This window comes from Ranitomeya variabilis, chromosome 1 (genome assembly GCF_051348905.1).
Source record: "Ranitomeya variabilis isolate aRanVar5 chromosome 1, aRanVar5.hap1, whole genome shotgun sequence".
Taxonomy (NCBI): Eukaryota; Metazoa; Chordata; class Amphibia; order Anura; family Dendrobatidae; genus Ranitomeya; species Ranitomeya variabilis.
In genome coordinates, this window is record NC_135232.1 from 24,926,522 (window position 1) to 24,941,117 (window position 14,596).

Consider the following 14,596-nt stretch of genomic DNA (forward strand, 5'->3'; position numbering starts at 1 on the left):
TAGTCAGAAAAGGCTGGAAAAAGAGATAATTAATCCAAACATGTGAAGCTCATTGTTCTTTGTGCCTGAACTACTTCTTAATACTTTAGGGGAACCAAACAGAATTCTGGTGGGTTGAGGAGTTGAATAATAAATGACCCTCTGAAAAGACTTTTCACAATTTAAAACAAAAACAAAGAAATAACATTTTTTTTTGCTGCAGTGCATTTCACACTTCCAGGCTGATCTACAGTCCAAATGTCACAATGCCAAGTTAATTCCAAATGTGTAAACCTGCTAAATCTGCAGGGGGTTGAATACTACTTGTAGGCACTGTACATGATAAGATCCTATTTGCAGCCACCACTAGGGGGAGCTCCCTGTATACAGAGATACATGATAAGATTCTCTCTGCAGTCACCACTAGGGGGAGCTCCCTGTATACAGAGATACATGATAAGATCCTGTCTGCAGTCACCACTAGGGGGAGCTCCCTGTATACAGAGATACATGATAAGATTCTAAGTGTAAGTGTGGGCTAATTTTCCTCCTGCATCTTATGGGGCTTATACAAGGAGAGGGCCTAGCAGCAGACATTGCAGAGAGGAAGGCTCCAGCTGCAGCAAGTTGTCTTATCAGACGGAATTTTTTTGTGCTTCTCAGTTTGATTTATGCAAATTGCTTCTTCAGAGCGGAATCAGAGAAACATTTCCCATTAGATCTCAGTTTTATTTGTAGTTTGAGTGAAAATGTGTAAAAAAGAAGAAAAAGAAATGAGAGAGAAAGTGCTGGGATTATTTGTTCTTCATTTTTTTGCTCATCTTCTACATATTGTATTATACGATGGTAAATCTCCCCTTTAATTCTGGATGTTTTCATAGATTCATAGATTCTGTTTCCAAATTATTTGGCAGAGGAAGGAAACAAAGTTGTCATTGTTTCTCCTTGTTCTGCAGCGTCTGTGATCGTCCGCTGTGATTATCCACAACAGTAATATCTGACAGTTTCCTTTCCTGTCCAGAAACCTCAGAGGTGAGTGCAGCAATCATAACTAAAGGCTTCTCCTCGCGCTGAGCAGATGCTCGCTCACGTCTCGGCGGGTTTTCGCTGCTCGCTCCAAGTAAATAATTTGTTTTTCAGATTCTGTGCATTTAGGAAAAAATTATGTAAAAAAAAAAAAAAGTGAAAAGCGACTAAAATTTGGAGAAAAGTTTACAAGTAAGAAGTTATAATTACATTGTGCCAATTGTCAAACTGCTACAAATACCTGACCTCCGGCTCAGTCCAAAAAACAGATGAAGAGCGGGCAATATATCAATATATAGCTAAATCTATCCAAATAAATAAATAAAAAGGTCCTGGAATTGCTGCAACACTTATAGAAGCATGTGCCATTTTGATATTATTGATTATTATTGATTTGTATGTAATTGGATAGATGTAGCTATGTATTGATTTGTCACTTGGAATAGTGGCAGCTTTTCTCCTCCTTCTTTGTCCCACCATGTAATACCAAATTCTTAATGAATAAAGTTTGTATATATTTTATCACCATCACTGTCCAGGTAAAAGTTATAAGACCTTCTCCAAGCAGCTTGATGTTCCTGTGACTACAGTTGCACATACTATTCAGAAATGTAAGATCCATGAGGCTGTAGCCGACCTCCCTGGACGTGGCCACAGGAGGAACATTGATGACAAATCAAAGAAACGGATAATACGAATGGCAACAAAAGAGCCCAGGAAAACTTCTAAACAGATTAATGGTGAACTTCAAGCTCAAGGAACATCAGTGTCAGATCACATCATCCATCGTTGTATGAGCCAAAGTGGACTTCATGGGGAGATGACCAAGGAGGACACCAGTGTTGAAAAAAAATCATAAAAAAGCCTGACTGGAACTTGCCAAACTACATGTTGACAAGCCACAAAGCTTCTGGGAGAATGCCCTATGGACAGATGAGACAACAATGGAACTTTTTGGCAAGGCACATGAGCTCTATGTTCACAGATGGAAAAATGAAGCATATCAAGAAAATAACACTGTCCCTACTGTGAAACATGGTGGAGGCTCTGTTATGTTCTGGGGCTGCTTTGCTGCATCTGGCACAGGGTGTCTAGAATCTGTGCAGGGTACAATGAAATCTCAAGACTGTCAAGGGATTCTAGAGAGAAATGTGCTGCCCAGTGTCAGAAAGCTTGGTCTCAGTCGCAGGTCATGGGTCTTGACCCAAAACACACAGCTAAAAACCCCGAAGAATGGCTAAGAGGAAAATATTGGACTATTCTGAAGTGGCCTTCTATGAGCCCTGACATAAATCCTATTGAGCATCTTTGGAAAGAGCTGAAACATGTGGTCTGGAGAAGGCAACCTTCAGACACGAGACAATGGAGCAGTTTGCTCTTGAGGAGCGGCCAAAATACCTATCGAGAGGTGCAGAAGTCTCACTGACAGTTTCAGGAATCTTTGATTGCAGTGATTGCCTCAAAAGGTTGTGCAACAAAATATTAAGTTAAGGGTCCCATCACTTCTGTCCAGGGCTATTTCATGAGGTTTATTTTTTCTTAAATTCTGTGGAAGCATGGCTGAAAAGCAATGTCTGACCTTCATTTGTTCATTTTCATAGATCTTTTATTTATTATTACTTTTGTCAGATTCAAGTTATTTCTGTGACCATTGTGGGTTTTTCTGTCATTAAACGAGGGGTACCAATAATTTTGACCATGTCTGTATATGTTATGGCTACAAGGAGATCAGGAATATGGCAGCAAGGTCGCTTTTGAGAATTTTTGCAGACTGTTTTCTGAACACCTGAATGTAATTAAATCCAATTTCTGATATTGTAATTGAATCGTAATCTAATAATTACTAAATTATATCATCACAAAGTTCAATTAGTGTTTGAAGGAAAGTGAGTGAAGCTGGTCGGCAGCGGAGGGTAAAAGTATTTAGTTTAGACGCCCACCACGCCCCACCTGGAACATCACTACCAGTTTTCAGATTTTAAAGCGGACCTGTCACCAGGTCAAAATTGTCCAGCATTTGCTCTTATTTTATCCCCTGATTATTCCATTTTTTTAAATGTTTTTTAAATCCACCATACGGTTCCAGAAATATTGGCTCTTTATTTATTAAAGATAGCGACATTCAGCTTCAGGATGCTCAAATAGGGTCCAATCTCTTAGTAGTAAATGTTTCAAAATTGGAGTACCGGATTTCCTTTTTTTTAATGTTAATTTTTATGATTTTTCATAAGGAGGCATGGTTTACAGATTCCTCAGGGGCAGGTCTTTAGGCTAATCTGAATAAGTTCCCTGTGAACCATGCCTTCTGCTGTAAAGACCATAAAAGGTATTAATAAATAAAAAAGGCCCATATCTCTAGAGCTGTATGGCAGATTTAAAAAAAATACAAAAACTGAATACTCAGGGGAGCAGTTGGTATATAAGAAGAACAAATACTGGCTATTTTAGGGACAGGTTCTTTTTAAAGGGGACACGTCAGGAAATTGACAACTTGGTGATGTAACTTCTCCTATGATGTCACTATATGTAATGATACCAATAGGGGACTTATCAGTCTGTGTCAGTGATATTGCTTCCGATGACATCAGCAGTGGGGATGTTACCAGTTATGAAAACGCAAGTATTAACCCTTTCACCCCAAAGCCCATTTTCACCTTCATAGCACTGTAGGGTTTGAGGACCTGATCGGAGAGATCTACACCCCCCATCTACTTACTACAATCCAAGATAGAAGCTGGCTTTAGGACTTGTGTTGTGGACAGTTACAGTGGGGCAAAAAAGTATTTAGTCAGTCAGCAATAGTGCAAGTTCCACCACTTAAAAAGATGAGAGGCGTCTGTAATTTACATCATAGGTAGACCTCAACTATGGGAGACAAACTGAGAAAAAAAAAATCCAGAAAATCACATTTTCTGTTTTTTTTATCATTTTATTTGCATATTATGGTGGAAAATAAGTATTTGGTCAGAAACAAAATTTCATCTCAATACTTTGTAATATATCCTTTGTTGGCAATGACAGAGGTCAAACGTTTTCTGTAAGTCTTCACAAGGTTGCCACACACTGTTGTTGGTATGTTGGCCCATTCCTCCATGCAGATCTCCTCTAGAGCAGTGATGTTTTTGGCTTTTCGCTTGGCAACACGGACTTTCAACTCCCTCCAAAGGTTTTCTATAGGATTGAGATCTGGAGACTGGCTAGGCCACTCCAGGACCTTGAAATGCTTCTTACGAAGCCACTCCTTCGTTGCCCTGGCGGTGTGCTTTGGATCATTGTCATGTTGAAATACCCAGCCACGTTTCGTCTTCAATGCCCTTGCTGATGGAAGGAGGTTTGCACTCAAAATCTCACGATACATGGCCCCATTCATTCTTTCATGTACCCGGATCAGTCGTCCTGGCCCCTTTGCAGAGAAACAGCCCCAAAGCATGATGTTTCCACCACCATGCTTTACAGTAGGTATGGTGTTGGATGGATGCAACTCAGTATTCTTTTTCCTCCAAACACGACAAGTTGTGTTTCTACCAAACAGTTCCAGTTTGGTTTCATCAGACCATAGGACATTCTCCCAAAACTCCTCTGGATCATCCAAATGCTCTCTAGCAAACTTCAGATGGGCCCGGACATGTACTGGCTTAAGCAGTGGGACACGTCTGGCACTGCAGGATCTGAGTCCATGGTGGCGTAGTGTGTTACTTATGGTAGGCCTTGTTACATTGGTCCCAGCTCTCTGCAGTTCATTCACTAGGTCCCACCGCGTGGTTCTGGGATTTTTGCTCACCGTTCTTGTGATCATTCTGACCCCACGGGGTGGGATTTTGCGTGGAGCCCCAGATCGAGGGAGATTATCAGTGGTCTTGAATGTCTTCCATTTTCTAATTATTGCTCCCACTGTTGATTTCTTCACTCCAAGCTGGTTGGCTATTGCAGATTCAGTCTTCCCAGCCTGGTGCAGGGCTACAATTTTGTTTCTGGTGTCCTTTGACAGCTCTTTGGTCTTCACCATAGTGGAGTTTGGAGTCAGACTGTTTGAGGGTGTGCACAGGTGTCTTTTTATACTGATAACAAGTTTAAACAGGTGCCATTACTACAGGTAATGAGTGGAGGAAAGAGGAGACTCTTAAAGAAGAAGTTACAGGTCTGTGAGAGCCAGAAATCTTGATTGTTTTTTTCTGACCAAATACATGTTTTCCACCATAATATGCAAATAAAATGATAAAAAAACAGAAAATGTGATTTTCTGCATTTTTTTTTCTCAGTTTGTCTCCCATAGTTGAGGTCTACCTATGATGTAAATTACAGACGCCTCTCATCTTTTTAAGCGGTGGAACTTGCACTATTGCTGACTGACTAAATACTTTTTTGCCCCACTGTACATGGGAGCTGTTGTCACGGCGTATGGTGGTGAAGATGAGGACATCCCTCTTGTCCTTGTACTTGACCACCAGCATATTGTCACTACATTGGTCTCTGCTTTTGCCCTTTCCCAGCAGTTGCCCAATTGGCAGCTGAGGGAGGCCTCTCTGATTTTTTTGCAGGGTACCGCATGCAACTGTACCTTTTCCAGAGAGGGTGTCAGGATTCAGACCCAGCAGCTCCTGTGCACCAGGCGGCAGCGCTAACCGAGATACTTGTACCTGTGTAGTTTCTGTTTGTCTCCACCCTTAGTTCCTGATTGTTTCCACCCTGAGTTCCTGATTGGCTTCACCCTGACTGAACACCTTACTTAAACCCGAAGTAGCACTCTCTTCCTTGCAAGATTATAGATTAGCTCTAAAAAAAGGTTTGTATAAAAAAATACACTGACGTTCATTACAGTAATGCCTTACCCATAAAGTTACTCAGCGCTAACTATTCTTTTTTGCAAAAGCAAAACGGACATCACTAACACTGCGACATACGCTCCCCTAATGCACTAGCTAAGAAGTTACCATCACAGGAGAGTAGAAGAGGCAGAAGAGTGCAGGAGGAAAGGGATCGCAGGAGGTCGCAGGAGGCAGGAGAGTACAGGAGGAGGCAGGAGTGTACAGGAGGCAGGAGAGTACAGGAGCAGGCAGGAGAGTACAGGAGGCTGGAGATTGCAGGAGGAGGCAGGAGAGTACAGGAGGAGGCAGGAGAGTACAGGAGGAGGCAGGAGAATACAGGAGGCAGGAGAGTACAGGAGGCAGGGGATCGCAGGAGATGGCAGGAGAGTACAGAAGGCAGGAGAGTGCAGGAGGTAGGAGAGTACAGGAGGCAGGAGAGTACAGGAGGAGTCAGGAGAGTACAGGAGGAGGCAGGAGAGTACAGTAGGTAGGAGAGTACAGGAGGCAGGAGAGTACAGGAGGCAGGGGATCGCAGGAGAGTACAGGAAGAGGCAGGAGAGTACAGGAGGAGGCAGGAGAGTACAGGAGGAGGCAGGAGAGTACAGGAGGCAGGGGATCGCAGGAGATTACAGGAGGAGGCAGGAGATTGCAGGAGGCAGGAGAGTACAGGAGGCAGGAGATTGCAGGAGGAGGCAGGAGATTGCAGGAGGAGGCAGGTGATTGCAGGAGGAGGCAGGTGATTGCAGGAGGCAGGAGAGTGCAGGAGGCAGGAGAGTACAGGAGGCAGGGGATCGCAGGAGATTACAGGAGGAGGCAGGAGATTGCAGGAGGCAGGAGAGTACAGGAGGCAGGAGATTGCAGGAGGAGGCAGGAGGAGGCAGGAGAGTACAGAAGGAGGCAGGAGAGTACAGGAGGCAGGGGATCGCAGGAGAGTACAGGAAGAGGCAGGAGAGTACAGGAGGAGGCAGGAGAGTACAGGAGGAGGCAGGAGAGTACAGGAGGCAGGGGATCGCAGGAGATTACAGGAGGAGGCAGGAGATTGCTGGAGGCAGGAGAGTACAGGAGGCAGGAGATTGCAGGAGGAGGCAGGAGATTGCAGGAGGAGGCAGGTGATTGCAGGAGGAGGCAGGTGATTGCAGGAGGCAGGAGAGTGCAGGAGGCAGGAGAGTACAGGAGGCAGGGGATCGCAGGAGATTACAGGAGGAGGCAGGAGATTGCAGGAGGCAGGAGAGTACAGGAGGCAGGAGTTTGCAGGAGAGTACAGGAGGAGGCAGGAGAGTACAGGAGGCAGGGGATCGCAGGAGATTACAGGAGGAGGCAGGAGATTGCTGGAGGCAGGAGAGTACAGGAGGCAGGAGATTGCAGGAGGAGGCAGGAGATTGCAGGAGGAGGCAGGTGATTGCAGGAGGAGGCAGGTGATTGCAGGAGGCATGAGAGTGCAGGAGGCAGGAGAGTACAGGAGGCAGGGGATCGCAGGAGATTACAGGAGGAGGCAGGAGATTGCTGGAGGCAGGAGAGTACAGGAGGCAGGAGATTGCAGGAGGAGGCAGGAGAGTACAGGAGGCTGGAGATTGCAAGAGGAGGCAGGAGATTGCAGGAGGAGGCAGGAGAGTACAGGAGGCAGGAGAGTGCAGGAGGCAGGAGAGTGCAGGAGGCAGGGGATTGCAGGAGATTGCAGGAGGCAGGAGAGTACAGAAGGCAGGAGAGTGCAGGAGGAGGCAGAAGATTGCAGGAGGAGGCAGGAGAGTACAGAAGGCAGGAGAGTGCAGGAGGAGGCAGGAGATTGCAGGAGGATTGCGCTGGCCACCAATGATTTTCTCTTTCTCAGGTAACTCAGAGGGGATATACAACTGTTCTGCATTCCAGCTCTGAAGTAAAGGCGGTGTGCATAGCGGTGATCACTATTTTAGATTAACCCTCTTAGCGCTGATTGGCTGAACAATAGTTATTAGCCAATCAGTGCCAAAAGGGTTAATCAGCCGATGTGACACAGAAGGTTTTTTTAGAACTTTATTCTGACATCACTGTGATTGGCTGGTCAGAGTTAACCAGGCCTACCCCCAGGATGACGTGCAGGGATGACCCCGTATATGTATGTCGCCGTATATGTACTTTGCTTTGCAGGATTGCACTTCCCGCTGCGCCGTACATATAAGGCGCATGTCGCGAAGAGGTTAAAAAAGTAAAGCTAGAAAAAAACCTATGAATGCTTTAATACCTAAACTCCTTTAAACCTAGTGGGATGATTTGTGGGACTGTTTATGAGTACACCCCCCTTGTCTGTAGGGCTGCCCTACATTCCCCCTGGGATCCTTGCAGCGCTGTTTACACCACGTCCTGCAGCAGAGCTGTGTCTGCCAGAGATAACCTCACCACCCACACTTATCATAACATGTTTTTCTTTCCCAGGAATTGTTGCCTAATTATATAAACCGCCCTAATGTCCCTAAGGAAACGCCGTATTCTGCTTTGTGGCTGCAGCATTTTACCCCGGACACTAAATTCATGGTCATTAATGATACAGTCTCGAAAGCTTGCAATTTGTTACCATCTTTTCAGTTAGCCATTAAAAGGTATCAACCACTGAGGACTCTCAATTCTAAATATTTTTGGTCATTAATGGGAATTCAATGATGGCAACACAAAGGACAAAGCACAAAGCGTATTACTACAGGGACACTCGTATCTCCCGATGATTGCCCTGGTACTGATGCGTTTTTTAAAATATGAAACAATAAAAAAGACAAAATTTGAAATCAGTTCTCCATTTGACCTTCCAAAAAGATATATAAAAAAGTTATCAAATTCACTAATATCGTATTTGTAAAAGTCCGATCTGTCAAAATCTAAAATTATTCAATCCATATCGCAAATGCTGGAATGAAAAAAAAACAAAAACTTCCAAAATTGCCCTTTTTTTCAGTCGTTGTTCCTCCGCCGCAAAGTGATCAAAATGTTACATGCACCTAAAAAGGGTAGGAGTAAAAATGACAGCTCAAGACGCAAAGAAAAAAGGTTCTATCAATGGAAGAATGAAGAATGACACTCAACACGGAGTGATGTCGCCCGGAATGTTAAGGAACGGCGCAGACGCGGCTTCTTACCGCTGTCACACGGAAACTTTTTCGTGCAGTCGGCTTCCTCAATGTTGCACAGTTTGGTGGGGACACAATCTCTGGACTCTGACAACTGTCCTGAGCAGCTCTGCCCTCCGAACTGAGAGGGGCGCTGCAGTGACCGAACCCGGAACTGGAAATATAAAGGTGCCGTGTCAATGTGCAAAATTTGAAAAAAACAAATCAGTAAATGTGCAGTGTCTCTGTCTTCTCTGTGCAAATTGTCACTTCAGACAGGAAGAGAACTCTGTAACGCCACCTATTGGAAGCAGCGATCCTACAAGTCAATATCGACCCTTTAACGAGCCTTGCGATGTGACTTAGGATAAACACCAAATCAGAATCTCAATTTGCAGGAACGATGTTTCAGGGTATCGCACCTCATCAGTGCAAAGTGTGAGATCTGATTTGTCTAGGTGAGAAACACCGCGTCTGCAAATTGAGATTCTGATTTGGCTATTATCCTAAGTCATATTGCAAGGCTCGTTAAAGTGTCGATATTGACTTGTAGAATCGCAGCTTCCAATAGGTGGCACTAGAGGACAATTTCCATATTTAATTTCCCAGAGGAGCATACAAGGCAATTACGTCTCCTCATACTGACATGCCACTCTCCACAAGGAGAAATCTCACTCCTTCTGTCTTCTCTGACATCTCTTAATCCTTGTTGTCTTCTGTTTGCTTCCTAGTCTTTTTCTCCTATTTGCCCATGATTATATATATATACAAAAGGATGATAAGTCTGGAGCAATTCATACACTATAGAGGTCGTTACCACCTTTAGGCTAATAGAGATTAATTTCTGAATAAATGAAAAGTTCTACAACTTTCTAATGTGTTTCATGTTTCCGTTCACCACCACTTATCATTATTAACACTATTGAGGCAGTCACCCTGCAGATCCTTGTGTATCCAGTGCAGACAATGCTCTGTGAGCTAAACATCAACATCATCAGCTGCACAGATCTCTCTGCTGCATTGTTAAAATGTATCAGTCTGGATGTTTAGTTCACAGAGCATTGTCTGTACTGGATCCAGACTCCTCTGTCTCCTCCTCCTCTTCCTTCAGCTCCGCCTACGTCTGCATGCGTCCTGCATACCCTATCTTTATCATTGGGTACACAGGCCATGCGGATGTATGCAGGTGCCTCAGCATGTGTCGTCTTGACGACGCTGCGCTGACCTGCGTCAAAAGCAACACGTTTGTCATGCACGCGCTGAGACTGGTTGGTGCGGGGGTGCGGGGGTGTGGGGGTGTGGCCCCACTGGACCACAGACCAAACTTCCCTGGAAGGGGCGTAACTAAGTAGCTTCCTAGGTGTTCGCTGGAGCCTCTGATGGTGAGGTCAGACTTGTGCAATAGGAAGCTACCAGGTACCACTCCAGGGTGGAGTCTGGTTGTGGCTGCTGATCCCACTGGGGAACGGAACATAGACAGGCAGGCGGGCACGGCTGGCTTTCTGGTAGGACAGGCGGGTATGGCTGGCTTTCTGGAAGGACAGGCGGACAAGACTGGTACACTGGAAGAACCGGTAGGGACCGGTCTGCAGGCAGGTATGTAGAACAGGTAAGAACCTGTTCAGACAGGAGGACTAAATAATAGGTAGAGAAAGACGCAAGAGCGGATGCAGAGTGAAAGCACAGGAGCTAGAGCCAAGAACAGAAACGCAGGAGGCAGAGCCAAGAACAGGAGGTGGAGCCAAGTGCAGAAACGCAGGAGGTGGAGCCAAGAACAGGAGGCGGAGCCAAGTGCAGAAACGCAGGAGGCGGAGCCAAGAGCTGGAGCCAAGTGCAGAAACGCAGGAGGCGGAGCCAAGAGCTGGAGGCGGAGCCAAGTGCAGAAACGCAGGAGGCGGAGCTAAGAGATGGAGGCGGAGCCAAGTGCAGAAACGCAGGAGACGGAGCCAAGAGCTGGAGGCGGAGCCAGGTAGAACCGCAAGGAGCGGAGCAAAGTAGAACCACAAGAAGCGGAGCCGCAGAGCGAGAGCTGAGCGGAGCTGCAGAGCAGGGCCACAGAGTGCACAGCAAGGTCAGAGTACAGAGCAAAGCTACAGAGAGCAGAGCTGAGAGCAGAGCAAAAACACAGAGTGCAGAGCAAGATCAAAGCAAGACACAGAGTACTCACAGCAGAAAAAAACAAACCAAGACAGGGATATAAACGGACACAGGAACGGGACTAGACTAAGACAGAGTCAGGAACGAGACTAGGCACAGAGACATGGACACAAGCCAGGGTACGACGCCCCTCTGGGTGGCTACACAGAAAACAGACAAGGGTACAACGCCCCCCTGGGTGGCGGACATGAGAGTAAGCGAGACAGGGCCTGGCACCTCAGCAGCTAAGAACTGACTGAGGGAGTAAGTTGCACAGGCCCCCACCAATGGGTGGGGATGTCTTAAATACAGGAAGCCTCATGGCGATTAGCCAGGGACACCTTAGCAAGGTGCACACAGTCTCAATAAGAAACAGGATTGCCGGCGCCGCCCCCCTATGCACACAGACAGAGCATGCACAGAGCAAACAGCAGACATGAGGCACACAGCATGGAGCTGGCAGCAGAGAGAAGTCACAACAAGGCCCAGAGAAGTGAGTGAGTTTGAGTGTAATGCAGGTGGGGGATGGGAGGCCATGCAGTGATGCCAGCAGGGTTGTTACAACGTTGGATTTTGTTGGGGTCGGCGCAGGGTCAAAACAACGCATGCAGAGGCATCCGCATAAACCCGCATGGCCTGCGTACCCAGTGTAAAAGATAGGGGACACAGGACGCATGCCAACGTAGGCGGAGCTGAAGGAAGTGGCGCAGCAGTGGGCAGGGCTTAACGGAGGAAGAAGGCATTCGTCCACAGCACTGCCGAATGCTAGTGTGAAACCAGCCTAACCAGTAGACCCCGTATGTCCTCCTCCAGACTCCAGTCAATCTCTTTGTTCTCTGCAGACATCTCTGTCTCCTCCAAACTTTTTTATCCCTTCTAGACCCCTCGGGCCACCTACAGACTCCTCTGCCCCCTCCAGACTACTCTGTCTTCCACAGATCAGACACTTCTGTCCCCTTCAGACTCCTATGGCTCCTCTAGACATCTCAGTCGCCCACCAGGGTAGCGAGGTACTCGGCACCAGGTCCTGTCGCAATTAAAGGGGATGTCATGGTGGCTGCGACCCGGTCCATGGCCCTGGGACTCACTGTAAAAGGGGAACGGTCTTTAAAGGGAATTGTAATAAAGTCTGTCGTGACGCCACCTGTGGTGTTCTGTCAGTAGGGACCGACGCTGCTTTAAAGGGGTCCTCTAGGGGATGTTGTTGCAGCAATGATGGTGACTAGTGATGAGCGAAGATACTCGTTACTCGAGATTTCCAGAGCACGCTCGGGGGTCCTCCGAGTATTTTTTAGTGCTCGGAGTTTTAGTTTTTAGCGCCACAGCTGAATGATTTACATCTGTTAGCCAGCATAAGTACATGTGGGGGTTGCCTGGCTGCTAGGGAATCCCCACATGTAATCAAGCTGGCTAACAGATGTAAATCATTCAGCTGTGGCACTAAAAACTAAAACTCCGAGCACTAAAAAATACTTGGAGGACCCCCGAGCATGCTCGGGAAATCTCGAGTAACGAGTATATTCGCTCATCACTAATGGTGATGCTTCCCACAGGTGAAGCGGGGTCCCCAGGGCTCCCAAGGTGTATGGCAATGATGGTGTATGCCGGTGAATGAGTAAAGGACACAGCGTTGCAGTCTTTACCTGGTTTACTGAAATGTAACAGGCCTCAGTCCAGGGTACCGGCAACAGGTACATAAGGAGTCCAGGCAGCCCGGAAACAAGTGAAATCCCCTTGGCAAGTCAGGTTGGGAGCCCTCCACTTTGTGCTCGCTATAAGTCCCTTGCTGCCTGAAGTGTCCTAACAAGGTCCTAGTTCTTTCCCCTGTCCTGGGACAGTTACCTGTATGGTAGGCAGCTTGAGCCGTTCCTTTTGGGGTCTCTGCACGGTGACTCCAGGCTCCAGAATGCTGCTGTACCACAGGCTTAATTTGGGTAATATATGTGTAGTTCTGTGCCCTTCGGTTCTGCTATGGGGCCTGCAGCTCCCCACAGCCTCGGGCCCCGGTTCCCGGTCTCTGCGCACTGGCTCCTCAGAGGCCCACACACAGCCTCCTTGAGCCCTATTCTCTCCTCTGTGCTCCTTTCCCTTCACTGTCTGCTCCAGACTAAACTGAACTCTCTAGTCTCTCTGGTCCAACTGTCTGACTCCTCCTCCAGACCAGGATCTTTATTCAGGGAAGCTGCCCTAAAACTGGGTTTTGAGCTCCCCCTCCTGGCCTGGATTCAGAAGGTGTTGTGTGTGTGGTTACCTGCCAAAGGGATCTCTCTTGTCTCCAGGCATAGCACTACCCTCTCCGAGAGGAAGGCAGCAATACTGTGTTAGCCGGACTCCTAGGGTGCCACACATCTATGTCTCGGCCAGACCCCTCTATTCTCTGCAGACCTTTCTGTCCTCTCCAGACCCCTCTATTCTCTGCAGACTCCACTGACTTCTGCAGACCCCTGTTTCCTCCAGATTCCTCTGTTCCTTTCCAGACTCCATTATCCTCCTGCAGACTCCATTGTCTTCTCCAGACCCATACGTCCACTCCAGATTCCTCTGTGTTCCTCGGTACACTTCTGTCCCCCTCTTGTCCCTTTTTTCCCCTCCAGACCCCTTAGTACCCCTCTAAAGTGTCTCTGTCCGCTCCAAACAACCCTCTGTCTTTGTTCGATCCAGACTCCTCTGGCAATGACTTATTTCCCAAAGCATTTCTTGTACCAGCTTGACAGATGGATGTGACTCCATAACTATATTATCAGGGCCATAGCTCGTAAGGCCAAATTCACACTTTGCAGTCTATTGCGATTTTATTTTTTAATTATTTATTTATTTATTTAGCTAAAGTCAAGACTACATCCTAACATGAGGAAAACTAGAAATAAAACTTTCTAATTCTTATTTTTGTATCTGGTTCCAGCTATGAATGACAGCCGGCGGCGTGAAGAGACTTTATGGCAATAATCTGCCCTACTCTACATGATGGTTGTCACGTTGCTGTCACTACAATACCTTCTTCTTTAGACACGGATCACAGTCAGACCACGGCCCCGGATCTCCGAGCTGGCAGTTGATTGGACACGACTGTTCATTGCAAGATCGACTCTCGAATTTTGTACATAATCGTTCACAATCGTTTTTATAATAGTGTTCGTCATATTTGATATTCCTGCAGATACAAAATATCAGTCACATTGGTAAACGACAATTATCTAACCAGCAATTCCTCATGCTATGTGAATGTATCGGTGTACACATTTTAATGAGATTTCTTCCAAAAATTGAACCTACCGAGCTCGACTTTGAACTCCATGCTCACATGTTTTAGAGCAAACTGACCATGACGACCAAGGATAATGGTCGCAAAAACAAGAAGACGCCTTCCCAATGATGGAGCTGAAGAGCAAACACGCAAGAAAAATGTTGTAATCCATGGAGGTTTATGCTGAAAGAAAACTAAAAATAAGGGAAATGCACTTTACTACTCGTCACCTGCCATGATCCAAGTATTAATAAAAGAATTTAAAAAAGCCAAGTGCCCGCCCCTGAGGATCAGTGAACAAAGAAAAAAAAAATACCGTAGAAACATTTCTC

General features: G+C 46.5%; 1 protein-coding gene across 1 annotated transcript in view; it reads right to left on the bottom strand.

Annotated features, from left to right (window-relative positions):
* Positions 1–14,596, bottom strand: part of C6 (complement C6) — a 49,613-nt gene that overhangs the window by 34,254 nt on the left and 763 nt on the right. The window contains exons 2-4 of the mRNA XM_077281412.1: positions 14,294–14,458; positions 14,015–14,171; positions 8,915–9,059 (exon numbers count right to left, since the gene is read on the bottom strand). Coding sequence (XP_077137527.1) covers positions 8,915–9,059; positions 14,015–14,171; positions 14,294–14,436 — 445 coding nt within the window. The 5' untranslated portion in view covers positions 14,437–14,458. The remainder of the gene's footprint in view (positions 1–8,914; positions 9,060–14,014; positions 14,172–14,293; positions 14,459–14,596) is intronic.